Here is a 26,447-nt window from a genome sequence, read left to right on the forward strand (position 1 = left end):
GTGCCTCCAGCCCCTTCACTCTCCTGGCCTTGGCACCTTCACCTGCACAGTGACCTCTCTGGCGCTTGCCGCCCTCTCCCCAACCCAGCCTTCCTCTCGGGCCGTTCTGAACACCAAGCGGGATAATGATGTCAGTCTCGGGAGGCACGCTAAGTGTGTCAGGCAAGGTGGATGGGTGTGTCTTGGCACTCAGGGCTGGGTGTGACTCACCCGCACAGGCCTGTTGCTAGGCCAGCAAGCCTGTTTCTGGACTCTGGGTGTGGGGTGGAGTGAGCATCCTGAGACACAAGGCTGGGCTGGAGCTTGGGGTCCATGGAGAGCCCAGACCCCAGCAGTGGGCTGGGTTGGAGCTTGGGGTCCACGGAGAGCCCAGAACCCAGCAGTGCCTGGGGAGCCGAGAAGGCCCTGGGGACCTGGGTAGCAGGGTTGGGGAAGAAAAGCTCAGCTAGAGGGCCCACCAGCGAAGGACAGTGTCCCAGCTCTAGGAAGGAGGACTCTGTGATGGCTGTGTTTCGGGGTCCCTTTTTGGGAAGCTTCTCAGAACGAGGCTCTAGTTAAAGGTTCTTGGGGCTCTCATGGCTTCTCCACGATGCTGGAAAGAGGATGGACCTGGGCAGGCAGGAGCCCCAGAGACGTGCCCCTTGTCTGCTTGCTGTCCTTTTGGGATTTCCCTCACAGGCTCTGGGGAGATGGGTTCCCTGGGGTTGGGTGGGGTCCACACCGCAGCCCCTGGATCCATGCTCAGTCCCTGTCTCCTCACCCCTTCCAGAACCCCGGAGCTACGTGGAGTCGGTGGTACGAACGGCGGTGTCTGGGCCCCGGACTCAGGAACCTGAGCCCAAGAGCTTTAGTGCCCCAGCTGTGCAGGCCTATGGCAATGAGACACCCCTGAGGAACGGGACCCTAGGAGGCTCCTTTGTCTCCCCTAGCCCCCTCTCCACCAGCAGCCCCATCCTCAGTGCTGACAGGTAAGTGGGGAGAGAATCCAGGCCTGGGGCAGCAGAGATGAGGCCTCCTGGATCCGACTAGGGCATGGATGGGGAGAAATCACATCCAGGGTGCTGCCCTTGGGAAACCAGCTCATTGGGGTGCATAGCAAGAGCACCCCCTGAGTGCCAACTCCCTGGGGAGAGTACGAAGATGAACCAGGCACGGTTCTTCCCTCAGATGTATTACTTCTGTTTTTATTTATTTATTGGCTGCACCATGTGGCGTGCGGGAGCCTTACTTCCCCAGATATCAAATCTGTGGAAGTGTGGAGTTGTGACCACCGGACCCCCAGGGAAGCCTTCTTTCCCCAAATTTAAAATCGAACAAGTGTAGTTACTATGTTGTGAGTGCTTCCCATGTGCCAGGCATTTTGCTAAGTGCTTTCTGTTTAAACCTCACAGCTATCCTACGAGGTAAGTAGTAGTATTATTCCCACTTCTCAGAAGAGGAAACTGAGGCAGAGAGAGATTAAAGTAGTTTATTCAAGGTCCTACAGCTAAACAATAGCAGAAATAGGATTCGGACCAAAGGTGTCTGGCTCCAGAGTCCACATCTCTATCCTACCCCTGCATCCCCCCATCACAGAGCAGCAGTTAGAGGTGCTCAAAGCTGAGGTGTAAGCAAAGAGCTCTGAGCAAGAGGCCATTATTTCTGGCTTAGTCTGCAGAGAGGGTCTCTGGGGGCTGGAAGTCCGGGAAGTATTTGTGCTAAGGCCAGAGGATGAGCAAGGGTTGGAAGGTGAAGGGGAGGGAGAGGGCCTTCATAGCATAGCAAGGACAGGACCGGGGTGTGGAGGTATTGGGCATGGGGTTTGGGGGTCAGGTCACTGTGGGGTTAGAGGAGGGATGTCTTGGTGGATGGGCGGCTGACACTTAGGGAGTCAGACAGAGGAAAGCCAGAAGTTCCCAGAAAGGGAGGCTCCTGTGATTGGGGTGCAGTGAGGAGCTGCTCGACTGGCGGGGTGGCCATAGGCTTTATGATGGGGAGACAGGAAGATAATGTAGGAGAGGGACTCTGAGATGAGCCCAGGTAGGGCACAGGGTGCCAGGCGGGGAGGAGGCCTGCACCTGCCGGAATCCCACCGCCCAGTAGGGGCGTCTGCCTCAGCCATCCCTTCCCACGTCCACTCCCCTTCTCAGACTGGGTCCCCACGAGTCCGGAAACTATCCAGCCGCCTCCTCCCACTTCCACTTCCGCTTGGTTCTGGTGAGCAGAGGCAGTTTTCTTCTGGACTCTAAGAATCTGAAACTTCAAACCAAGCACACACCCCCAGTCCACCTGGCTCCCTCCCCAGCCTCTTAACGACTCCACTTGGGGAAAGGTCCGCCTCTGGGCAGGAGCTACATTCTTATTTTAAAGGAAAGGAGATTTTCCTCACCTCTCGCTGACATTAGGGACTTTTCACTTTTTCTCACTCAAATTCTTCCCGCAGTAAGATTCAGGAAGCCAGCTCCTCCTCCAGGATTAATCACCCAAAACACCATTTCCGTGTCCCCAGCTCCTCCCTCCCCCCATTTTCTCAGAATCCAGGTTATTCTGTACCGAAGTGGTGTTTCATTCTGGCCTCTTCTGGGATGTGTGGTAGACTTTGTCCTGGCCTGGCCCTGACCTTCTTCCTGCCCTTGGCTCTTGCCTGGCCCTCCCACCTCACATCACCCTGGGGACCTGAGCTTAACCGACCCAACCCAGGGTGGGGCCGGCCAGCCTCCAAACTCCTAGTCTGCGGCTCCAGGCTTTGGTGCATCGGCTTATGTAAGGACCCTTCCACCCCGCTGCTGCACTGCCAGCCCCCACCCAAGGGCTCCTTGTGCGAGCCTGCCTGCTGCCTCCCTGCAGCCGATGCTTGTGCATGGTCCCTGACAACCTTTGTCTCTGCTGCCATGCCACTGAGGAAGTTTGGGTCTGGAAGGAGTCAGAGTCATCTAACCCACCTCCCTCATTTTCCGTGTTGTTGTTGTTGTTCAGTTGCTAAGTTGTGTCTGATTCTTTGTGACCCCAGGGACTGGAGCATGCCAGGCTTCCCAGTCCTTCACCATCCCCCGGAGTTAGCTCAAACTCATGTCTATGGAGTCAGTGATGTCATCCAACCATCTTATCCTTTGTCACCTACTTCTCCTCCTGCCCTCAATCTTTCCCAGCATCAGGGTCTTTTCCAATGAGTTAGCTCTTCCCATCAGGTGGCCAAAGTATTGGTGCTTCAGCTTCAGCATCAGTCCTTCCAATGAATATTCAGGGTTGATTTCCTTTACGATTGACTGGTTTGATCTCCTTGCTGTCCAAGGGACTCTCAAGAGTCTTCTCCAGCACCACAGTTTGAAAACATCAATTGAGAAAACTTTAAAAAGCAGAATCCAGGTTTCCCAAACTTACAGGCCATTTCCTGTACTCCTATATGGACTTGTACTTAATTTCAGAGGAGAACCTTTGTGGCCATTCTCCCAGGTACAGTGTCCTCTGAACTGAATTTCATCAGTCTTAGAATTGAGAGCGACTTCTGAGCTCATCTAATCTAACCTCCCAGTGGAGGAAATTTCCTCCACAGCATTCAAATCAAGAGGTTGGTCAGCCTCTGCTTAAATGCTTCTAATGATGGGAGTCTCATTACCATGTAATGCAGCCTGCTCCATTAGTGGCCAGATCCAATGGCTAGAAAGCAGATCCTATAATGAGCTGAAATCTCCTGCTATGAGACGTCTTCATCTTTTTTTTTTTTTTTTTGGAGCTACCCAGGAATGGATGCTCAGTTACACTCTCAGCTTGTAAATGCCAACTCACCTGGGGAAAGTGAGTCAGGGGAAGATGCTTCCAGGAGGACCAGGGCCCAAGTGGTTTAACTCCCTCTCCAGTGTTCAGTTTCTGTGATGCTGGAGGGGGCAACAGGACAGCCACCTTCAGTTTTAATAGCAGAGATCTTGCTCTGACTTGTGGTTGGGCAGTCAGTGTGATGCTTGAGGGTATGAGAGCTTTGGAATCTGACACTGCTGAGTTGAGATCCTGGTTTTTTGTGAGCAGTGTGGCTGTGAGCCTATTGCTTAGCCTCTCTGAGTCTCAGTTACATCTTCTGACATCTTGAATGTAGGGTGACGTTCTAAAGCCTTGACTTTTCTGTTCATGCGAGAGGAGCTAAGGACAGGGAAGCTTGGCTTGCTGCAGTCCATGCAGTCATAAAGAGTCAGTTATGACTGAATGACTGGACAATAAAGTGGTTGGAGGGAGGGCTGAAGCTTCACTGAAAGCCTGTCCTTCATTAAATGCCACCTGCTGACTTCCGACCCGCCCATGTCTCTCTCTCTCTCTTTCTGTAGCACTTCAGTGGGGAGTTTCCCATCCGGGGAGAGCAGCGACCAGGGTGCACGAACACCTACCCAGCCTCTGCTGGATTCTGGCTTCCGCTCCGGCAGCCTGGGCCAGCCGAGCCCTTCGGTTCAGAGAAACTACCAGAGCTCTTCTCCTCTCCCAGCCACGGGTGGCAGCTACAGCAGCCCCGACTACTCACTGCGGCAGTTCAGCTCCCCAGAAGGCCAGGCCCGGGCTCAGTTCAGTGTGGCCGGTGTCCACACGGTGCCTGGGAGCCCCCAGGCACGGCACAGGACAGTGGGCACCAACACGCCCCCCAGCCCTGGCTTTGGCCGTCGGGCTGTGAACCCCAGCCTAGCTGCCCCCAGCAGCCCCAGTATGAGCCACCGCCAGGTGATGGGTCCGCTGGGAACCGGTTTCCATGGTAACATGGGCTCCAGCCCCCAGAGCAGTGCAGCGACCACTCCGGGAAGCCCCAGTCTAGGTCGCCACCCTGGGGCCCACCAGGTTTCCAACCTCCACGGCAATGTGGTCACCGCTCCTGGGAGCCCCAGCCTGGGCCGGCACCCCGGGGCCCACCCAGGCACCCTGGCCTCCAACGTCCATGGCAATGCAGTAGCCAGCCCCGGAAGCCCCAGCCTGGGCCGTCACTTGGGAGGGTCTGGATCTGTGGTTCCCGGCAGCCCCAGCTTGGACCGGCACGTTCCCTACGGTGGCTACTCCACCCCTGAGGACCGGAGACCCACGCTGTCCCGGCAGAGCAGCGCCTCGGGCTACCAGGCTCCTTCCACGCCCTCTTTCCCTGTGTCTCCTGCCTACTACCCTGGCCTGAGCAGCCCCGCCACCTCCCCCTCGCCGGATTCGGCGGCTTTCCGACAAGGGAGCCCCACCCCGGCCTTGCCGGAGAAGCGGAGGATGTCCATGGGCGACCGAGCGGGCAGCCTCCCCAACTACGCCACCGTCAACGGGAAGGTGTCCTCCTCGCCAGTCGCCAGTGGCATGTCCAGTCCCAGCGGGGGCAGCACCGTCTCCTTCTCCCACACTCTGCCCGACTTCTCCAAGTACTCCATGCCAGGTGCGCCTCCTTCCCCTCCACCTCTCTTGCTGGCAGATGACGTCCGCCAGTCAGGCGCTCTGTCCCCATCTCTGTTCTGACGTCTCCTTGGCAGGCAGCCTTGGGCGGCTCACTGACTTCGGGTCCTCAGGTGCGTTAGCCGTGTCCTAGGAGTCGGAGCTGTGCTCAGAGCAGATGTGCTGCAGGCGCGGCAGCTGTGGGGCAGGGATGGGGATGTGGGTGGGACGATGCCTACGATGGCCCTGCTGTTCCGATTGCCATCAGCATCTTCACAGCCACCACCCCTGGCTGAACACACGCTCTGTACCAGGTTCTGAGCCATGGTCTATCTTGTCAGTTCTCATGGCCACCTAGCAAAGGAGGTATTAGTACCTCCATTTTACACATGAGCAAAGTGAGGCCTGGAGAGGTTCAATCATTTGTCCAGGGTCCCACAGTTAATAAATGGTTTAGCATCCAGACCCTTATGACCCTAAAATGTGCTCTTAAAACCCGACTGGAGCTGTCTTACTGCCTTGTCTTGATAGTTTCTGTAATTTAGTGTATCCTTGAAAATATAGCTTCTAAGCCTGGACCACCCGCCCCCCCACCCCACTTTTTGCCAGCCCGTAGCACTGTTCCCACCACTTTGATCCCCACTTTGCACACATCACTAATAATAGATCTGGCAGCCAGATGAGATATGGGAAAAGGCCAAGGCTTAAGCATTTTTACTGGAGTCTCATTTCTACTAGCTCGGCTTAACAGAAGCCCACGCAGGTCTACACACTGAATTCTTCACTTATCACCAGAGCTGGGCATCTTTAGCTGCCACTTAGAGGGCTTGTTATCTAAACAAAAAGGTCAAGGCTTCAGCTGATCTGCATCTTTTCAGCTAGACCTCTAGTCTGACTTTGTCCAGAGTGACCCCAGGGTCCTGGGGCATTCGAGGAAGACGTAGAATGTAGCAGGCAGCCTGGGATGGGCCCCAGCTGCCGAATCTCAGTGTGCCGCTCCCAGGTCCTGCCCTGAACCTGCCAAGTGACACTGCACGACCTTGCTTCCTGCTGCCCACCAGAGACATCTGGTTCCCAGCCCCAGCTCTTGGAGGATGCAAAACTTCTAGTAGTTGGGACATTTCCTGTTTCCCACCATCTTCCTTGCTTAAAATAGCCATGGGAGTCAACACAGGAAGGCACATGGGGCTGCAGCCGCCTCTGACAGCTCATTAGACAGGCAGCAGCAGCCCTGGGGCCTGGGACTCTGGAGCAGAGAGAGGCAGCTCGCAGAGCTGTGGGGCCCAGCTGCCTAGCCCAGAGGCCCTGCTCTGTGCACAGCTGCCAGGAAAAGGAGCTGACCTTCCCCCTGCTGTCCTCCAGAGACAGATCCCAGAAGCCTAACAGAATGTAAATAACAAGGTAAATTGACTGGACACACAGCCCAGTCCTCATCTCTGGTCTGTGCCCTGAACTTTTTATAGCAGTGTGAGCACAGGGTCCTCTGCTTCCGCCCCTCCCTAGAGAAAGGAGAGGAAACCTACAGATCTGGAATATTCCTTTTTTCCCTCTTCCCCCATCCTCCCTTTTGTTTCCTTTGCTGTCAGAAAATGAAGGAAGAGGTTGGAGAGAGTCCCACATGTCCTTAGTCCCAGCCAGGAAGATACGATGTAGCTGACCTGAACTGGGTATTGTGTCTTCTTACCTGGAAACATCTAACAAAAGCCTTTTATGAACCGTCTATGTGACTCGGGCAAGTCGCTCCCCTTCCAGGAACCTCACATTCCTCACTTGTAAAGTTAAGCAGTTGGAGATGATGCTCTCTCTCCAGAACATCCTACGAAATCATCTGTAATCTGCAAAGTGTCTGGCATGGGGAATGTCTACCAGAGAAGTGGGGTGCATGACACTCGCTAGACAGCTTCTTAGTTCCAGGCCAACCCTTTCCCTATTTATCCCAGGCAGGACAGGAGTGATCATTTTGTTCTAAATGAGATTTTCCATATGGGGAATGAGGAGGGGCTTGGGGAAAGTGGACAGAAATGTGTTTTTCTGCTCTCATCCTCAAGGTTGTTATGAAGTGGAGAAATTGAGCCCGTGGAGAAAGGGACTAGAAGGTGGGAGAGAAGCTTCAGGAAGGATTTAGTCTGACTCTTCTAGAGAAAGGGCGAGGTGGGCTGGAGTAGGACTCTCGCTGGCTGGGGGAAGATACTGTTCAGGCTTTTCAGCAGGAGGACAGCTGCGTGACCCACTGCGGTTGTTGGGAGATGGGGGAGGACGAGAAAGCAGCTCGAGGCCCCTTGCAGCAATGCTCTGATGAGGTCTGAGCAGATCATCTTCCTGTGTTAGTTTCCTAGGTCAGCCATGACAGAGGACCACAAACGTGGTGACTTAAGACAGCACAAGTCGATTCTGTCAACGTAGCTGAGCTGGGAAGGCTGGGAAGTCTTAAGTCAAGGTGTTGGCAGGACTGGCTCCATCTGGAGACCCTGAGGGGGACTCTGTTCCAGGCTTTTCTCTTTGCTCCTCATGGTGGCTGGCAGTCTTGGGGTCCCTTGGCTTGTAGACACGTCTCCCCAGTCTCTTCCTCCATCTTCCCATGATGTTCTCCCCTTGTCTTCCTTCCTCTTTTTTTATGAGGACATAAGTCATATTGGATTGGGGTCCACTCTAATCTGGCATGACTGCACCTTAACTTGGTTACATCTGCAAAGACTATTTCCAAATAAAGTTCCATTCACAGGTCTTGGGGGTTAGGATTCTAACATAACTTTTTGAGGGGACAGAGATGGAGACTCATAATACCTCCTGTCCTCTCCTTCTTTAGACAACAGTCCTGAGACACGGGCTAAAGTGAAGTTTGTCCAAGACACTTCCAAGTATTGGTATAAGCCTGAGATCTCCAGAGAACAGGGTGAGTGCTGGGCGATACTGAAGGTCCTGGGGTCCATCCGAGGTCACACCGGCTGCTGCCCACCTTGTCTTCCCCGGGCAAGGGATATAAGCAGACTCACTCCTCTCTGCAGTGGGTGGTGGTCACAGAGAGGAACTGGCCCCAAGGTTAGACAGCAGGAGGCACCTTCCCAAGGCCAAGGGCAGGGAGCAGGAGCTGTGGTTGTAGCTGGTTCCTTAAAAGCGGCATAGTCTTGATTTTCCAGGGCAAAATGAAAAGGCTGGCTAGATCATATGGAACCTTAGCCCTCCATCTGCATGCTGTGGGAGATTTCTGCACATTTTATGGAAAAACATGGTTGGGGCTGTGGAGATGGAGATGAGAGGCATCAGCTCCTATGAAAAGTCCGTGCGGATGTAGGGCAGGGTGACTTCCAGCCACGGATCAGATCCCGGCTGCTGCTTGTTTCCATAAACAGTTTTCTTGCAACATCCTATGCTCAGACATTCAGTCATGTCAGACTCTTTGCAACCCTATGGACTGTAGCCCGCTAGGCTCCTTTGTCCATGGATTTTCCAGGCCAGAATCCTGGAGTGGGCTGCCATTTACTCCTCCAGGGGATCTTCCCGGCCCGGGGATCGAACCCAGGTCTCCTGTGTTGCAAGTGGATTCTTTACCCGCTGGGTCGTTAGGGAAGCCCCATCTATTGGCTACTCACTGTCTGGGCTGCTTTTGTGCTGTGATGGCAGCCATGAATAGTTGCAGCCAGCACTGCGTGGTCTGCAAAGCCTGAAATATTGACTGTCTGGCTCTTTACAGAAAAATTTTGCTGACTCTAGTGTAGGAGGACCCCTTAGGAGTGTTTACATTTTAACTTTAGGGACTCTCCTCTCATCTGAGAAAGAATGAGATTCAAGGCCTGATAAGACTTAAGTGAAGTTGTTGTTGTTCAGTCACTTTGTGACCCCATGGACTGCAGCACACTAGGCCTCCCTGTCCCTTACCGTCTCCCAGACTTTGCCCAAGTTCATGTCCACTGAATTGGTGAAACCAGTGCATCAGTTTTTCATTTCCTCTTCTCTCCTGATTTAGCCATCGCCCTCCTTAAGGACCAGGAGCCAGGGGCTTTCATCATCCGTGACAGCCACTCCTTCCGAGGAGCCTATGGGCTGGCTATGAAGGTGTCTTCGCCCCCTCCGACCATCATGCAGCAGAATAAAAAAGGTAAAGCTTGTCCAGCGGGGCTCAGGACCAGAGTGGTCCCTGCAGTCTCTTTAGGTCCTGATCTGTTAGAAGGACCAGGGTTGGGGGTAGGGATGTGGGCAGTGGGCCGGGTAGGATGGGGTGTGCAGGTCTTTTAGTTCTCATGGGAGCTAGTCCTTGCTAGTCGGACTCTTCAGAAATAGGGCTCTAGCCATGTTATCACTGTGAACCTTTCTCCATCACAGCCTCACTCCCTGGAGAAGTTGGGAAGTGGTGCTGGGAGGTGGTCGGGGGGATGCCATGAGCAGTGACCTATCCGCATTTCTTTCTCTTTGTCCCAGGGGACATGACCCACGAGCTCGTGAGGCATTTCCTGATAGAGACCGGCCCCAGAGGAGTCAAGCTCAAGGGCTGCCCCAACGAGCCAAACTTTGGTGAGCCATCCCTGCCTCCGTCCCCACTGTCTCAGGCCTGTCCCGGCTTCCCTGATGCAGCTTCTGTCTTGTCACCCTTGTCATAGACGCAGCAGAGAAATGCACTGTGACTCCCTTCCTCTGTGCTGTCGTACCTTCACTCTGCCAAATTCCTTTCTATTTTTGTCCTGCCCCACGGGGACCTGTTACTGTGATCAGTGGAATAACAACTATAACAAAGGCTGCTATGTGAAAGCCATGATGCGTGCTAAGTCACTTCAGTTGTGTCCAGCTCTTTGTGACCCCATGGACTGTAGCCTGTCAGGCTCTTCTCTCTATGGGATTCTCCAGGCAAGAATACTGGAGTGGGCTGCATGCCTTCCTCCCGGGGATCTTCCCAACCCAGGGATCGAACCTGCGTCACTTATGTCCCCTGCATTGGCAGGCGGGTTCTTTACCACTAGTGCCACCTGGGAAGCTGAAAGCCACCTTAGGTACTTTATACCTCTTCCGGTCTCCTGACCATCCTGTGCGGTAGGTGTCACGGTCCCATTTTACACACGAGGAAACTGAGGTTCGTCAGAGTTAGACTTACCAGGGACACACCTCTTATAAGTTCCTCAGTGTGGATTTGATCCCGCTGTCCTCTGACACTTCTGCTACACTCTCCTGAGAGGGGCCCTGGCAGCGGGAGGGATATAGGAGAGATGCTGGGTGTTAACTGTCAATAAAGGAAAGCTGTAGGGTACCCTTCTGATGCCCAGAGTGAGCCTTTAGAATTGTCCCCCTTGGATCTTGCTAACCAAGAGAGAGTGAAGTTTCAGCTTTGTGGGTGGGATGAGGGAGAGGTAGTAAAGAAGTGGAAGATTATGGATGGTGGGATGGGGTGGGTGGACTGATCCTCCCAGTGCCCGCAACCTGCTCCCAATGACACTGCCGCTGCCGGGCTCTCTCTGTCTGCAGGATCTCTGTCTGCTCTGGTCTACCAGCACTCCATCATCCCGCTGGCCCTGCCCTGCAAGCTGGTCATTCCAAACCGAGGTAGGAACCTGAGACTCCTCGCCCTCCTTGCCTCCTCTGTGTCTCAGCCCCCAGCCAGCTGCTCCAGAACGTGGGCCAGGCTTGGAGGAAACGGGTCATGCTGCCAATCTGGGGAAACTCGAAACCACTCTCTGCTTTATTTTTTCGGATAAAAAAAGAAGAGAAAGTTCACTTAAAAGCTTAATTCCAGAAACATACATAATTGACTTGCCAGATTGTTCTGGAAAATTCTCTGGAGGTTTTAAGAATTCATCCCTGTGTGCTTAGAAGTAAGCCTCATCTCAGGGGAGGCTCTAGAAGCAGGAAACAGCGGTTGAGGGAGGACCGAGTCGGGCGGAGGAGATGGGTGTCAGTGGGCAGGGCCGAGGGAAGGGGCAGGGGAAGGCAGAGGTAGGCCATGGGGCGTCCAGGTGTCTGAGTGGAGACGGAAATGTACACTCGAGGGATCGCTTGGAGGAAGAGGTGGCTGCACTGTGTGTGGCTTGGGAAGGAAACAGGAAGCCTAAAACGTCCCTGAAGTTTCTGGTTTGCGTGGCCAGGAGGGACGTGGGGCTGATGGGAGGAGCCAGCTCTCTTGATTGTGGGAAGTAAGCATGGAACCCAAGAGCCTCCAGACATACAGGGCAAGAACTTGAGTGACACTGGGGCCGGCGAAGGAGATTTTTAGTTTCTCTCAGAGAGGTGCCTCATCCTTGGAGGAGAGCTGATGGACACCCCAAACTCTTCAACAACACAGGCATCCTTCGTGCAGCCCCAGGTACATGGGGCTCCCACGAAGGGAAAGGAATATGCCTGGTCACGAACTTGAGCTCCAGGAACCAGGAACTGGGGTGTCTGCTCCCCATGCTCTCTGTCTAATAATGGAATATTCAGAATTGTGTCTGGGACTTGCTTTCAGTCTCTCTTGGAGCTCCTGGGGTTATGTCCACACTTAAAATCTCCAATATTATTTGGCAATTTCTGTGTATCAAATCCAATTCATTGAATTATTAATGATAATTGACTACTGTTATTAACTTAAAAGTTCAAATATTGTTTAAATAGCTCCATTAACCACATGATTTAGACACTAATTAAATCTTTCTAAGGAATTTACCAAAGTAACCTAACAATTATATAACTGCTATTTATTTACATCATATAAACCAGTGGTTCTCATAATATGGTCCCCAGAGAAGCAGCATCAGCAGCCCTGGGAACTTGTTAAAAATGTAGATATTCTCGAGCTCCAGCTAATTAGAAACTCTGGGGTGGGGCCCAGAAATGCATGTTTTAACAAACCCATATACCAAAGTCTAGGAAATGCTGGCATAAATTGCATGCTAAGTTGCTTCAGTTGTGTTGGACTCTTTGCAGCCCTATGGACTGTAGCTCACCAGGCTCCTCTGTGCATGGGATTCTCCAGGCAAGAATACTGGAGTGGGTTGCCATGCCCTCCTCCACGGGATCTTCGTGACCCAGGGCTTGAACTCCCATCTCTTAGGCCTCCTGCATTGGCAGGCAGGTTCTTTACCACTAGCACCACCGTGCTCAGTTCTTATTACTGTTGAAATTATAGTTGTGCTGCCTTGTGGTTTAATGAATTAGAGTGTTTACTAGTCTACACAGACATATATTGATGCAAAACAACCATATCAATGGCCACTTGAAGACTTGCTTTTTGTTAATTAGGGACTAACACTGTTTATGGAGCATCTCAAAAATCCAGTGAGTGGGTATTCTCATCTTCACCTCTGTTTTGTAGATAGCTGATAATTGCCTGAACTTGGTTCTGTGGGACCCCAGAGCTCCCAACCAGGGTACTGAATTCTTAGAGCAATCGCTGCACGTTCAAACTGGACACACGTGCCGACTGGCAAGGCTGGTTATGAGAAGCAGTATCTGTTGCGTGAAGTATTTGCAGAGCTAGCCTGAGGCTTGGCCAACCCTGTGCTTCTTTCCAGCTCTGGGGTTTTAATTACCAGCTGAATTAAATTTTTGTCTCAGACCCCACAGATGAATCGAAAGATAGCTCGGGCCCTGCCAATTCAACCAGTGACCTGCTGAAGCAAGGGGCAGGTGAGTGAGCACCCCAGACGGGATCCCTGCCCAGACCTTTCCTCCCCCTGCTCCTGGACCCTCCTGCAGCTGCAGGCTGGATGTCTCCCCTAGACCCAGCGGTCACCAGGCAGACCACATTTCTGTGTGTGATGCCTTGGTCCAAGGCTGGCCTGAAATTCATCTGCTGCCTTCTCCCTGAAAAGAGGACCTGGGGATGGTCCCCACCCACTCTGGCCCCCATGACTCCTCCTTGGGTGGATTTTTTCCCAGCCTGCAATGTGCTCTTCGTCAACTCTGTGGACATGGAGTCACTCACTGGGCCACAGGCCATCTCCAAAGCCACTTCTGAGACCCTGGCTGCTGATCCCACACCAGCTGCCACCATCGTTCACTTCAAAGTTTCTGCCCAGGGAATTACACTGACTGACAACCAGAGAAAGTAAGACTCTTCTACTTGCTTCTGTATTGGGCAACCCCACTGCCTTGTGACCCATCTATCCATACATGTACCAACCTGCTCACCAGCTGATTGATCCCTTCTGCCTATCTAACCACCCATCCATCCACTTACCCATCCACTCATCCACCCATCTGTCTATCTGCCCACCCATCCTTCCACTTGCTCACCCACTCACTAATTGATCTATCCATTCCTGCATCCATTCATCCTCCCCACCCATCCTCCATCTTCCCCACCCATTTTTCCCCTTCATTCATTTTTCTCTCTCTATCCATCCATCCGTCTGTTCATCCATCCATCCATCCATTCTTCCTTCCTTCTACAAACATTCCTGCATTGGCTATATAGCTATAAATACAACTGGTAAAAGCCCCTGCTTCCTGGAGCAGAGACCTTTTCTCTCATGTTTTTGCCCCAGGTCCTTTTCTTTCTCCTTCAGGGTCCCCCCATTTCTCATTCCTCAAGGCCAGTTTCTTCCTTCTATTCCTAGTTTCTAGCATTTGGGACACGTTTCTATGACACATCCCTCTGTCCCTGTGCATTGCTTTATGTCCCCAAGGGGAGTAGCCCAGGCCATCGTGGTCATCAGGGAGAGGTTGTGTCGACCTGTGACAGCCACAGGTGGTGGCCTGGCCTGCAGTGTGGGGCGGGGAAGAGCAGTCACTTCAGCGCTTACTGTTTATCTGTTGCGTGTGCCACAGGCTCTTCTTCAGGCGACACTACCCCCTCAACACCGTGACCTTCTGTGACCTGGATCCACAGGAGAGGAAGTAAGTCTCTTGGGGACACTGGCCCTCCCAGCCATCTCTCCAACCCTGGGAGTCTGTGTGTGTGCATCCACGTGTGAGTGTGTGCACATGTGTGTGTGCACTCGTGTGTGCTGCAAGTGTGAGGGTGTGCATTCGTGTCTCAGTTTGAAGATCTGCCCATGTCTGTGGGACCGTGAGTGGCGTGGCTGTGTTGGCATCTTTTCGCATTTCCCCCACAATTTTGAAGGCCCTCCTGGGGACTCAAATGCCTGCTTCCACCCCGCTGACTGGGAGCCGCCTCCCTCTCCGTGCTGGGGACAGCTCCCTGGGAAGCGGGCCACAGTGCTCGCTCCATCGCTCCACGTGAACACCCTCCCTGTGTCGTCTTTAGGGACCCTGGTCCCCGGCACCGGGGCTCTGTCTTTCCCAGGGGTCTGGGCGCTGGGGCTGGGCTCTGTTGGGGATGTGGTGGTTTATGCTGTGTCCTCTTTCTGTCTCTAGGTGGACGAAGACGGAGGGAGGTGCCCCTGCTAAGTAAGTGTCCTTCTCCGCGACCCGGCTGGCTCGTTGTTGTGCTCCCTGGCTCAGGGGGCGGTGGGTGTGGGAGCAGGTTAAACTCCAGGACCAGGGGGCAAGCAAGAGATGGCTCTGGTGGAAAGCTGGCCCAGACAGCCAGGTTTGTGACCTCCTGCCTGGGGCTGAAGGCCCAGCCTCCCGCCTTGTCCCCGTCCTGCTCCCAGAACCAGACCATCAGGCGCTGAGGAAGGGAATCGAAAACCCGGAGTCTTATTGGGAGGTGACGGCAGTGGGGCAGGGGTTGTCTAAATGGTCTTTTTTGCCACAGTCCTGGCTTCCTTGACCCCCATTCCCGCTTTCCTGGTGGACTAGGCCTCCTCATTGGACCGCACGAGTCCGGGAGGTCTGAATTCCTTCCAAAATTCCAGGGATAGCCTTGTGGCCCTTTGGTTAATTTTCCATCCATTTCAGCATTTGTAAGTGCTTCCAGGGAACTCAGCCCTGGGAAAATTCAGGCCAACCAGAAGGCTGGCTCTGCCCTTGGGTGCCTGATGTTGGCGCGGTAGATGAGAGAAGCGTATAAACGGGCTAAGCTGCTGCGGCGATTTTCAAACTGTGTTCCACGGAACCCTAGGTTCCTTGGGTGTAACTGGGCTGCTTGAGGGGAGGAAAAACCCTGCTGTGATTTATGGTTATTTATCAGCATGAATCAGAGTTTTTCTCAGTAAAACAAAACAAAACATGGGAATAAGCTGGCTACTGAAGCTGACATAAGACTCAAAGAGGTCTGTAATTCTACCTTGTACTTTGTCAGGCGTATCCAGAGAGCCCCGTTTTTCCTGATTGATTTTATCACAGGTCCATGTTATGCTGTTGAATTGTTACATTTATCGTCATAAATACTGTTCTCACCTTTACATATCCAGACTTCATATAAGACTGGCTTTAGAGAAAGGAAACTTTCACTGTTAAAAAAAAAAAATTACAACCAGTGCTGAATGAGGCATGGCAGGAGGGGACAGCTCACATTTGTGGTATTATGAGGCAAAGTGCTTCCCAGCAGGGAGAGATTTGGGGAAAAGCGTTAGTAGCTTGGTTGTGTCCGACTCTGTGAGACCCTATGCACTGTACCCTGCCAGGTTCCTCTGTCCATGGGATTCTCCAGCAAGAATACTGGAGTGGGTTGCCATGCCTGCCTCCAGGGGATCTTCCCAACCCAGGGATTGAACCCATGTCTCTTATATCTCCTGCCTCCTGTATTGGCAGATGGGTTCTTTTACCACCAGTGCCACCTGGGGAAAGAACCTGTATTTAAAAACAGGTCTTCTAAGACAGGTATAAATGGGTGCAGCGGGTAGGAGAGAGCTGATTTCATGGGGATGAGAAAGGGAAGCCACCAGACTGCAAGCTCCTGAGGGCAGGACTGCATAAAGAAAGAAAAGATGGAGGCAGAGAGATGGAGAGTGAGGAGGAGGCCCAGTGAGGCCACCATGGTCCGAACGAGTAGAGCTGACCAGCATCGGCACGATGAATCTCCCTCTGGGGTGTCCATAGGGGCTGTGAGGGATGGAGGAAACCTCTCCTGGCCCATGGTCACATACAGCTGCAAGGAGGCCCCGGTGTCCAGTTCCTCTCGAAGCTTGCCACCCTTCTGTCTCAGCCGCCTCCAAGACTCACAGAGTTATTAGGTTCTCTGAGTCCCTTCTGCCAGTCAGGAGGCCGGAGCTCTCTGTTTGAAGGGTCTTATCCTTACTCACCACCAGGCCCTGCGACTGGGAGATGGGTCAGGGACTGAAGCAGGTTGGTCCCAGGTCTGGAAATTCCTTATTTAAAAGCAGGTTTTGTGTGGAGCTTCCTTATGACTCACCCTGGCTGAGGCCCAGGAGAGCTCAGGGCTGGACCAGGGTGAGGCCAGTGAGATGCCCCAGACCCCACATTTAAGGAGGTGCTTCCTCTCGGGTGCTTGTCATGCTCCTCTCTGCCTTGGGGCTGAGGTTTCTTGCCTGCATCCACTCCTCCAAGCAGAGAAAGAGCTTGGCCTACAGTTGAGCTGGCCCAGGGAGCTATGGAGCTTAAATAAACACCAGGGGAGGGCAGGCGGGCAGTGTTCAGGCCTGAGAGGTTGACTGGCTCTCATCTAGGCAGAAGCGAGCTGGGGTGGGTTGGCTCGTTGTGCGGGCAGCTCGGAGCCCTCTACCCTCGGCTCCCTCCACTGCACTGAGGACGCCCCCACCCCCTCACTCCTGCAAGGCTGGGGAAGGGGCTCTGGGTGTGGTCCACAGGCCCAACCTTCCCTGCCTCCTGTGCAGATGATCACACCAGGCTGAGCTGACTGGGTTGATTCAACCCCTGAAACACATTTGGAAAGAGCAAAGCTGTGGGAAGCCCCGTGTGTGTGTATGTGTGTGTGTACACATGCATGTGTGCACGGGATGGCAAGCCAGACCCAGCCTGGCTAATTTTAGCTGCTGTGTCCAGTCCTGGGCAAGGGGTTTCCATTGGAATCCCCAGCTGTCCTGATTTCCCCATCCAGCTCGAATTAGCAACGTGCCGACTGGGAGGGGACTTGAGCTTACATTCTGTTCTCTGCGCTCATATTTTTAACTCTGTTTTGCAAAGAGAGAATGCTCCGTCACTCCAGTCCTAGTGTGGAGAGTCAGGGTGGGGGAACAGGTGTGGGGTCCCTCCCCCTTCCCATTCTCTAAAGCACAGGAAAAGTGTGTGTGTGTGTGTGTGTACATGTGTGTATGTGGTGGGGGACAGTGGCCTCTCGTCCTTTGGTCTCCCCGACCCTCTGTGATGTCTGAGAACGAGCCCTTTGACAGGCAGATGGCGTTTTGTTTATGTGTTGTGTGTAAGAACAGTCGGCCAGGGGTGTGGCAGGGCCGGGCCAAGAGAAGCTGGTTGAGGAATGTTCCGTTTTATTTTTGGCATCATCCCCACCTCTTGCTGTCTGGTCTTGTCGCTCGTTTGCCTCCAGCGCCTCCTCCTGCTTCTCGCCTACCCCCCGCCAGGGGGATTTTCTGCTGGAACAAGTGACGTGCCATCTCCAGTGCTGGTTCCTTGCTGGTGAAGGGAAAAGAGGGTTTCTCGTGTGCGTCACCCTCAGTGCTCAGTGCTCGGGGAGGTGGGGAAAGCCGGGGAAGGGAGCGAAGAGGAGCCTGTCCCCCCGGGTGCCTCGCCAAGGCCCGGGACTCCTCCTGCTCCCCACTCACGCCTGTCACCTGTCTCCTGTCCCTGCAGGCTCTTCGGTTTTGTGGCCCGAAAACAGGGGAGCGCCACGGACAACGCCTGCCACCTCTTTGCCGAGCTTGACCCCAGCCAGCCGGCCTCCGCCATCGTCAGCTTTGTCTCCAAGGTCATGCTGAGTGCTAGCCAGAGGAGATGAGCCCCCACCGGCCTTGCCAGGGGCCAGGGCCGCTGGGATGGGGCTTGTGGGGAGGGAACCTATAAATCCCGACCATCCTTGAATCCAGAAGGAGGACTTGGGGCCGTTTTGGAGAAGGAGAGAAGAAAGTGTCATGTGGGGAGAGGGAAGTGAATTGAGCGGGGAAGGGGAGAGAGAAAGGAAGACAGAAAGAGATGGAGGAGAATAACTCAGATTCCCCTGGGGAGACGGATACTACGAAACCCCCAGAGCCTCCAAAACTCACCAGGTCCACCAAAGTCCCCCTCCACCCTCTGATGGAGCTCCTTGGGGGAGACAGGACTGATCTCCTTGGAGACCCACGTTTTGAATGAAAATGGAAAAGCTCTTCCTCCCTAACCCAACTGTTTTACAAGGAGAAATCCCGTGGAGAATCTTTCTCTGGCCACCTCTGGGGTAGATCACCAAACCAAAAAGAGCCCGCATGGGACGTCCAGTGGCAGAACTTTTGCTTCTGAAAGTATCTCAGACCCCAGGCACCTAAGGTCTCTCTGCTCTGCCTCCGATGTACAGTTTGTGGGTGTGCTTATGGGGTGTATATATGGCCACGCCCACATCCTCACTCACTGATTTCTGTTTGCCTCTCAGCTAGAATTATAAACAGGTGTACTTGTCCCCTGTGTTTGCACACACAGTGCACACCGTCCAAAGAAAGAAAGAGTCTGGGGTTGGGGTAACAGGGCAGCAAGGAGGGGGCGAAAGTCCACCCGGCATTGTAGATAATGGACTTTCCTGGTCCCTGCACCTGCTCTAACAGCCTTCAGGGCCGCCAGCCCCTTCTCCCCATCAGAGACCCCCACGGAGTGGGGCTGGCCGTGCTGTAGCATTCCTCCTGACCTGCCGGCACCTGGAGGCTGGGGCGATGGTTTGAGAAGATGACGACAGATGTGTCCAGGGCTTTGGGGAAGAGACCCCTCAGGAAGGGTGGCTGCCCAGCTTGGGGAGCCTTTCCTGAAGCATGTGGCCCAGCCTTGGGGCAGATAGGGGGCTCCCGTCGCTCCCAGTCCTCAGCCCCTTCTTGGCTTTCGTGTCCCAGATCAGCCCTTCTCAGATGTGGCCTGCGTTCAGGATGCCTTTAGGGTGCTGGGGATCGAGACTTCCTGCCCTGCCCTGCCCTGTTCTGTCCTGTGGGATCCCCGTGTTGGGGCTCATCCCGGGACCTGCTTCTAGAAGCCCTGCTTGGCGAGACCCAGGGGAGACCCCTGTAGATCCTGTGCCCCCTCTGTAAGGATTTGGGGGTCTAATTTTGCTGGGCTGTCCAGGGTAGCTGGCCAGAGCTCTGGGGGCTGCTCGCTGCATACCACATGGCCTGCTCTGATACCAAAGCCTTACTCCCCACCCTTCTCCCTTGTTTCTCCTCCAAAGCCCAGCTGCCATGGACCAGAGGGCAGAAGGCACACATTTAGGTCGAAGGGCTGAGAGTCCAGCTGGGCAACTGGGAACCCCCTGACCACCACCCAAGCACTCTAAGCCGTATGGAAAAATCCACCAGGACTCCATCCTTGAGTAGCTTCTTAAGCCTCTGGGTTCCCTAGAGAGAGGCACTGTACTGATATATAAATATATATAATATATATGTGAGACATACTGACAGAATCTGTAAGCTAATAAAATATAAGAAAAGGTTAAAAAAAAAAGAATAGGCAAATTGACAAGAAGTATTTATTATTTTCCCATACTGCTTTGTTGCCTCCCCAGCATAATCCAATCCCCATCCCTCTCTGTACTCTAAGCGAAGCCTGAAAGGTCAGGGCCTTCATCCTTGGAGCAATCAGGGGTCTCCTTGACCAGGCCTTGGCCTTCCCTAGACTCTGATGGGGGCTCAGCGGAGAGGGGGTACCCGTGTTTCACCCCCTTCATCCCTTCTCATTTTTGGCAAGCCCAGGCCCGGCTGTCAGACCCCAGAGATGCCGGGGGAGCTGCCCGCCTCCTTGCGGGCCCTGCAAGGGCAGGTGCGTGAGCCTGCAGGGACACGGGTGCGCATGGTGGGCGTGGGTGACATGTGCGTCTTGTAGTTTTTCTTTTCCAAGAAGCTGTATCTGTGTGGCCATTCTGTTTCAGGGAGTTGGAAAGGAGAGCGTCTGAAGATGGCGGGGAGCACTCCCCTCCACTTTCCAAAGATGGAAACCTTGTTCTTGGTGACCGAGGTTCATCCCAGGGGCTCCTCCCCCTGAGGCCTTCAAGCCAGACACCCCGATTTCCCCTCTTTCATTCCCTACCTAACCCCAACTCTCTTCCCAGACGGAAGAGGATATCCCCACCTACTTCCTTTGTAAATCTCCCACTGGACTGCCCGGGGACTCTTTCCTCCTGGTCTGGATGGCCGGGCGGAGCGTCAGACCTCTCACACGTGCTTTTCCATCGCCCACCAGCAGCCCACCACCAGGCATGACCAGCCAGACCCCACCCCACTCAGACCTGAACCGTGTGCGACTCTGGGAAGGCCCCAGGAGATGCTCGAAAGCTGATCCACCCCCTGCCCCACATGCTTCTGGAAGGAGCCAGTTTCCTAGCATGTGGCCTGTTCAGAAGAACGATGGGGAAGGGTTACCCCAATCTCCACCGCAGTCTCATCTGTGGGTCAGACAGTTCTTGGGAAGACACCGTAACCCTCCGTGTCTCACAGGTTAGGCCCATGCGCCCTGCACACGTGCACACAACACGCACACGCGCGTGCGCACACACACACACACACACACACACACACACCATAGCATTGCAGTATGTTCTTGCCAAAGATTTCCTTTAAAAGAAAGCACTTTTAATGAGTATTGTTATTATTGTGTAAATGTTTATCCTTTTTTCTCCCCACTCCTCCCCCTCAATCTTCCTTGCTGTTTATTGTTGAATCTGTTCATCAGCCAGGAGAGTGCCCCTTCTGGTCTTGAAAGTGGGCTGGGGAGTGGGGGATGAGAAAGGGGCTGGGAGGCGTAGGCAGGAGGCCCTGCTCAGCTTGGGGGGCAGGGACGGAGACCCCAGGCAGGCTCGGGCTGCAGCCCCAGGCCCAACCTGCATCTTGCTGTGCAGTCAGGCCTCTGAGGCAGTATGCCATAGCTGCCTTGTATGGTATCTGGTGGGGGAGGGGGTGGGGCAGGGAAGTGACAGCAGGGACAGAGGCCCAGCCAGGTGCAGGCAGCCCTTCCCAGATGGAGCCAGAGGGGAGAACTGGGCATGGGAACGGGGGAGAGGTGACCTCAGAGGGGAAGTGGGGAGGAAGGGGGCTGCTGGATGGAGCCCCAGGGGTGAGCGATGCCCCTGCCCTGCAGTCGTGGTGTTCTGGCTGCCCCGCCTCCAGCCAGGTGTTCCAGGGACAAAGACTTTGTGTCCTAGATTTGGGAAAGGCCCTTTGACCCAGGGCCTCATTGGCAGTTCTCCCACAGCAGTTCCAGATGCTTGTGGACTGCCAGGATTCCTTCTCCCCTGGCAGGGTTTGGAGGGATCCCTGGGTGTGTCAGAGACAGACGGGATAGGGGTGGGGGCCCCGTGGTTGCGTGACTCTAAGGGGGAGCTGGTGGAACAGATGTGATTCTCTGAAAGGGGGTCCCCGAAGGGAGAGGAGCTGGGCATTCTTCTGCCCACTCAGATGGGCCGAGCAGAGGTTGGGCAGACCCCCTACACCACCAGGGGTCTGTGGACGAGTCTGTACCTAGACCACCGTCTCTGCTCCCTTTTCCTGCATTGTCACCAGCTCTGTCTCCTGGGCCCTGTCCCCTGCTTTGGTCTTTTCCAGCTCCAGAGTCTGGGGGAATCAAGGGGGCCAATGTCTTTTCTAAGGGCGTCCTGCTGCCTCTATCTACATCTCCCCACCCTTGGAGTCCTGGGAGAGGCTGTGGGGGCAGCATCCCGGGGCCACTCTTCACCCGGGTCCAGGCCCCGGCATCCTGAGACTGGAGTGCCCTGGCCAGTGGTAACACAGAAAGTGTGTGCGCGTGTGTGCAAGTGTGGGTGTGTGTGTGCGCGCGTATTTTGCTTGTCTCTTTAGGGAACTTAGGAGTTGGGTTGGAGGTGGTGGGCAATGGGATGTCAAGTTCACTATCACCCAGTGGCGAGAGGAATCGGGAGGCGAGGCTTGTAGGGTCCCCCGACCGGGGGAATCTCAGTGTCAGTGGCGATGGGGATCAACCACACAGCGGTGTGCCTCTGTCCTCAGGTGGCCGAAATGTTGGAGGGCCTCTGTCTACTTCCCACACCTGGGCGCTTCCCAGCGGCAAGGTTAACTGTAAAGGACAGCCCACTTTTGTTTCTAATCAGTGTTCAGCAGCCGGAGACTCTCCCGTGTGCCCATGTGTGGTTCGTGTCTGTGTGAGAGAGAGCACGTGTGTGCGGGCATGCTGCTTCCCCACCTCTCTCCTCTCTGACATGCCATTCAAAACAGATGTAAGGAATTCCTTACCCCCACTCCTGCCCCTGCCTCCCAGACCCTCTGTGGGAAAATCCAGCATCCTCCCGTTCCCCTGGCTGTGTATTTATATAGATGGAAATATACTTTCTATTTTGTATCTTTGTGCCTGTAACCTCTGTCACCTTGTATAAACCCTGATGTATGCTACTTATCCTGGATATGAATGTATTGTACACTGAAGCTGTTTCACTCCTGTACAGCTGCTCTGTTTCTTTGCGATCCATTGTATGGCTTTATAAATGATAAAGTGAAAGAAAAATCTGTGTGTTGTTAACTAGCTCTGTTGTTGGGAAAGGGGCTCTGTTGCGCTTCCAGTGGGCAAGAGTGTCCCACCCAGGCTCTGGGCCTGTGGTGGGCTTCAGGGGTCCTGCTGAGGGATGACTCACCCCAAGTTCTCCCAAAACTTCCCCACCAGCCAGGTCTTGGGTCTGATTACAATGAGTTTTTCAGACTCTTAGCTAGAAGAGAAACTCAACTCACATTGATTTAAGGGAAAAAAGGTGTTAGCCGGCACACATGACCAAGAAGTCCAAGCACAGCTGAATCCAGGTGCTCAAATGGTAGAAGCAGGAATTTGTTTCCAAATTTGGCTTAATTCTCAGGCAACCTCTATCTCATGGGTGGTACCATCAGATGCTCTAGACTATGGCCCCGTGAGGCCCCAGGCTTTCATCCTACCAGTGAAAAGAGAGCTCTTTTCAACGACAACTTGGGACAAATGCTCACTGGCTGATAGACCCTGATTGGGTCATGTAGCTAGTTCTGAACCAACCTCTCCTACTGGGTCTGGGTCACATGACTGTCTCTGGAGCCTTCTGAACCACTGGGGCTGAGAATGGGGCAGTGCTGGTCCCTGAAGGGGCGAGGTTTATCAGAGGATGGGGGAACAGAGGCTGCTAGGAAAACCTCTGGCTGCCAATTAGATAGCAGGTGTGTATCTCACTTGGACACCCAGCCTTGTGGTCCTGGGTAAATCCTCTGCAATTCGTAAGGTTTGCAGTGCGGCATGCTAGCACGGTGCAGCGCTCCTTGGGAGATCTCAGAGACTCTTAAAGAACATCAACTGCAGGTCCCTGTTGAGTTGATTTGAGCTTGGATGAGCTGATTTGGGCGAGTGTGTGCTGAGACCCCCATGTGGCCAGCACAGTGAGGACCATGACACATGGCAGCCTTCTCAAACTCTCTGGTCTAAGGACTCCTTTACATTAACACAAATTACTGAGGAGGACTTCCCTGGAGGCTCACTGGTCAAGAATCCACCTGCCAATGTAGGAGACACAGGCTCGATTCCTGGTCCAGGGAGATTCCATATGCTGTGGGGTAACTAAACCCACACGCCCCAGCTACTGAGCCCACGTGCCTTAGAGTCTGTGCTCTGCCACAAGAGGAGCCACTGCAATGAGAATCTCTCTCGCTGCAACTAGAGAGTAGCTCCCGCTTGCTGCAACTAGAGAAAGCCCGTGTGCAGCAGTGAAGACCCAGTGCGGCCATAAATAAATGAACGAACAATTAAAAAAAAAATCACTGAGGACCTCAAAGAGCTTTTGTTCACATGAGTTCTCTCTTTCTATAGTTGCCATATTGTGAGTTGAAACTGAAAACATTTAAAAATGTTTATTCACTTCCACAGCAATATTAAACTCACCACACGTTCCCATAAACAACATTTTTATGAAAAATGATATTCTCTAAAATTAAAAGGAGTGAGGGAGAAAGAAGACACTGTTTAGCATTTCTGAAAAGCCTCTTTCATGCCTGGCTTGGCAGAAGCCAGCTGGACTCTCCTATCTCCTCCTGTTCTCCCTGTGTTGTGATATTACACATTCGCTTCTCTGGAAAACTCCAACATACACTCGCGGGGAAAGGAGAGTGAAAAAGACGAGTAACAACTTAGTATTATTAAGAAATTACCTTTGATAGTTTTGACTTTACAATACCTCTGAAAGGGTCTCAGGGGATCCCTGAGGTCCCAGACTAGATTTCGAGAACTGCCGGTCTCAGGGACGAGGACATGTGGGCACACAGGTACCCCACCCGTGACAGATGATTAGCACCCTATGCACCCTACCCTGTGCTAGGCTTCATCCTGTCTCATCTTCACAAAGGACCCATGTGGCAGGAGTTGTCACACTCATGTGCCAAACAAGGAAACTGAGGCTTTGAGAGGTCACGTAGCTTCTAACTGGGCAGAGCTGATGCTTGTCACTACTGGGGATGGCCAGTATTTAGCACACCTGCGAAGTGCTAAGCACTGTGTGTATTTTCTCACAGGCACACACCCAGTGAGATAAGGGCTGTGTCCTTGTCTTCACTTTACAGAGAAAGAAAAAGTTTCATGGGGGTTCAGAGAATGCTCAAAACCATAACGTTGCCAAGTGGCAGAGCCAGGTTAAGAACCCAGGGAGCTGACTTCCTAGCTCACACCTCTTCTTCTCACAGTTCTCATCAGAAGGAAAAGATGGAAAAGACGGACTAATGAGCAATGGGCAGGCAGGAGAGCACACTGATGGCATTGCTCAGGCAGGAGGAGGTCAAGGGCTGGGCAGTTGCGGCGGCTTCCTGGGGAGTGGCCCAGGGCTCCTGGTGTGTGATGGAGGGCACCCTCTGAGGCTACCCAGCTGTGGAGCCATGTGGGTGCCCGAGGCTGGGCCTGGTACAGGGGACGAGAACCAGGCTTGTGCGCCTGGCTGAGCTAGCCTGGCTAGGAGGGACCTAAACAGTGAAGCAGAGTGGGGCCAGCTGCGCTCCTGGTGCCCCGAGGAGGGCAAAGGGCTGCAGCTGAGGGAGGGGTGGGGAGGTGGCTGCTTATGACCCACCTTAGTACATGGAAAACCTAAAGGACTTTCTCGCTTCTTCTTTTTTTTTTAATTAAAAATTGTTTTTTGAACTTTCAATTTTGTATCGGGATAGCTGATTCACAATGTTGTGATAGTTTCAAGTGAACAGCCAAGGGACTCAGCCATACAAATACATGTATACATTCTCCCCCCAACCCTCTCCCCACCGCCATCCAGGCTGCCATGCAACATGGAGCAGAATTCTAAAAATCTTCTCATTTCTTGTAAAAAGTGTAGCCCCAGCTCTGTTAGCCTAAGCATCGGCCGGGAGCTTATTAGAAGGGTGGGAGCTCTTAGTCCCACCTCAGACCTGCGGACCAGAATCTTCATGTTAAGAAGACCCCCAGGAAGCCTGCACGGCCACTGAAGTCCAAGCATCACACAGCTGGGACTGTGTGATCAGTCAGCTGGTATCATACAGCTGGGACTCGACCCCAGGGCCTGAGATACAGAGCCCAGGCCTTGCCTTGGCGCCTCCTGAAACGTCAGGACTGCAGTGCTCCTGTTTGGGTCTCCACAGGGCTAAGTCGCCCTAAGCCTTACCCTGGGGCCTGCCCTGCTGATGGGATTCTGGAGTCCCTCCAGAGGCGGGGCCCTCTTAGGGGAGAGGCCCGGCCCTGGCAAGCAGGAACTCCTGTTGCAGCAGATGGTGCAGGGAGTGAGCAGAGTATGACCCGGGAAGGGCCAGGAGTATCAGCTGAGGGGAAGGCAGGTGGGGCAGGGAGTGGGGCTGGGGACTGGAGGTGAGGAGTCTCGCACTCAGTGTCAGACTGGGCTGAAAAGGAGCAAAGCCTGGGTCCCACCCAGAGGGTGAGTCAATTGGTCTGAGGTCCAGCTGGGGCGCTGGGGTCTTCCATCTCTCCCCAGGGATTCTACAGGCAGCAATCCTTAGGTGGACTCTTCCACGGCAGGTGTGTGCACTGGAGATGGGTTGGGGGGCGGAGAGCAGAGTGGGGAGAGGTCCCCCGGGATGGATGTGGGCTTCCCATGGTCAGCCCTTCCCCAGGCCCCTCCTCCTTGGGGCAGAATGCCATCCAAGTGTCCCTCCCCTGCACCCAGGCTGGGCTGTTCCCAACCCTCCTAAGGGCCAGTCTCTGGAGGAAATGTGCCCTCTAGGGCCCGCAGACAG

At 53.9% G+C, this 26,447-nt stretch overlaps 1 protein-coding gene across 7 annotated transcripts in view; it reads left to right on the top strand.

Annotated features, from left to right (window-relative positions):
- Positions 1 to 22,742, top strand: part of TNS1 (tensin 1) — a 210,235-nt gene extending 187,493 nt beyond the window's left edge. For all 7 annotated transcript variants that reach the window (XM_040228387.1, XM_040228386.1, XM_040228388.1 and 4 more), the window contains 11 exons: positions 770 to 968; positions 4,296 to 5,362; positions 8,165 to 8,251; positions 9,323 to 9,454; positions 9,775 to 9,867; positions 10,810 to 10,887; positions 12,874 to 12,945; positions 13,198 to 13,366; positions 14,089 to 14,157; positions 14,638 to 14,670; positions 17,896 to 22,742. In XM_040228387.1, the coding sequence (XP_040084321.1) occupies positions 770 to 968; positions 4,296 to 5,362; positions 8,165 to 8,251; positions 9,323 to 9,454; positions 9,775 to 9,867; positions 10,810 to 10,887; positions 12,874 to 12,945; positions 13,198 to 13,366; positions 14,089 to 14,157; positions 14,638 to 14,670; positions 17,896 to 18,040 (2,144 nt within the window). In that variant the 3' untranslated portion in view covers positions 18,041 to 22,742. The remainder of the gene's footprint in view (positions 1 to 769; positions 969 to 4,295; positions 5,363 to 8,164; positions 8,252 to 9,322; positions 9,455 to 9,774; positions 9,868 to 10,809; positions 10,888 to 12,873; positions 12,946 to 13,197; positions 13,367 to 14,088; positions 14,158 to 14,637; positions 14,671 to 17,895) is intronic.
- Positions 22,743 to 26,447: the final 3,705 nt, after the last annotated feature.

Source organism: Oryx dammah, unplaced genomic scaffold (assembly GCF_014754425.2).
Source record: "Oryx dammah isolate SB20612 unplaced genomic scaffold, SCBI_Odam_1.1 HiC_scaffold_27, whole genome shotgun sequence".
NCBI classification, from domain to species: Eukaryota; Metazoa; Chordata; class Mammalia; order Artiodactyla; family Bovidae; genus Oryx; species Oryx dammah.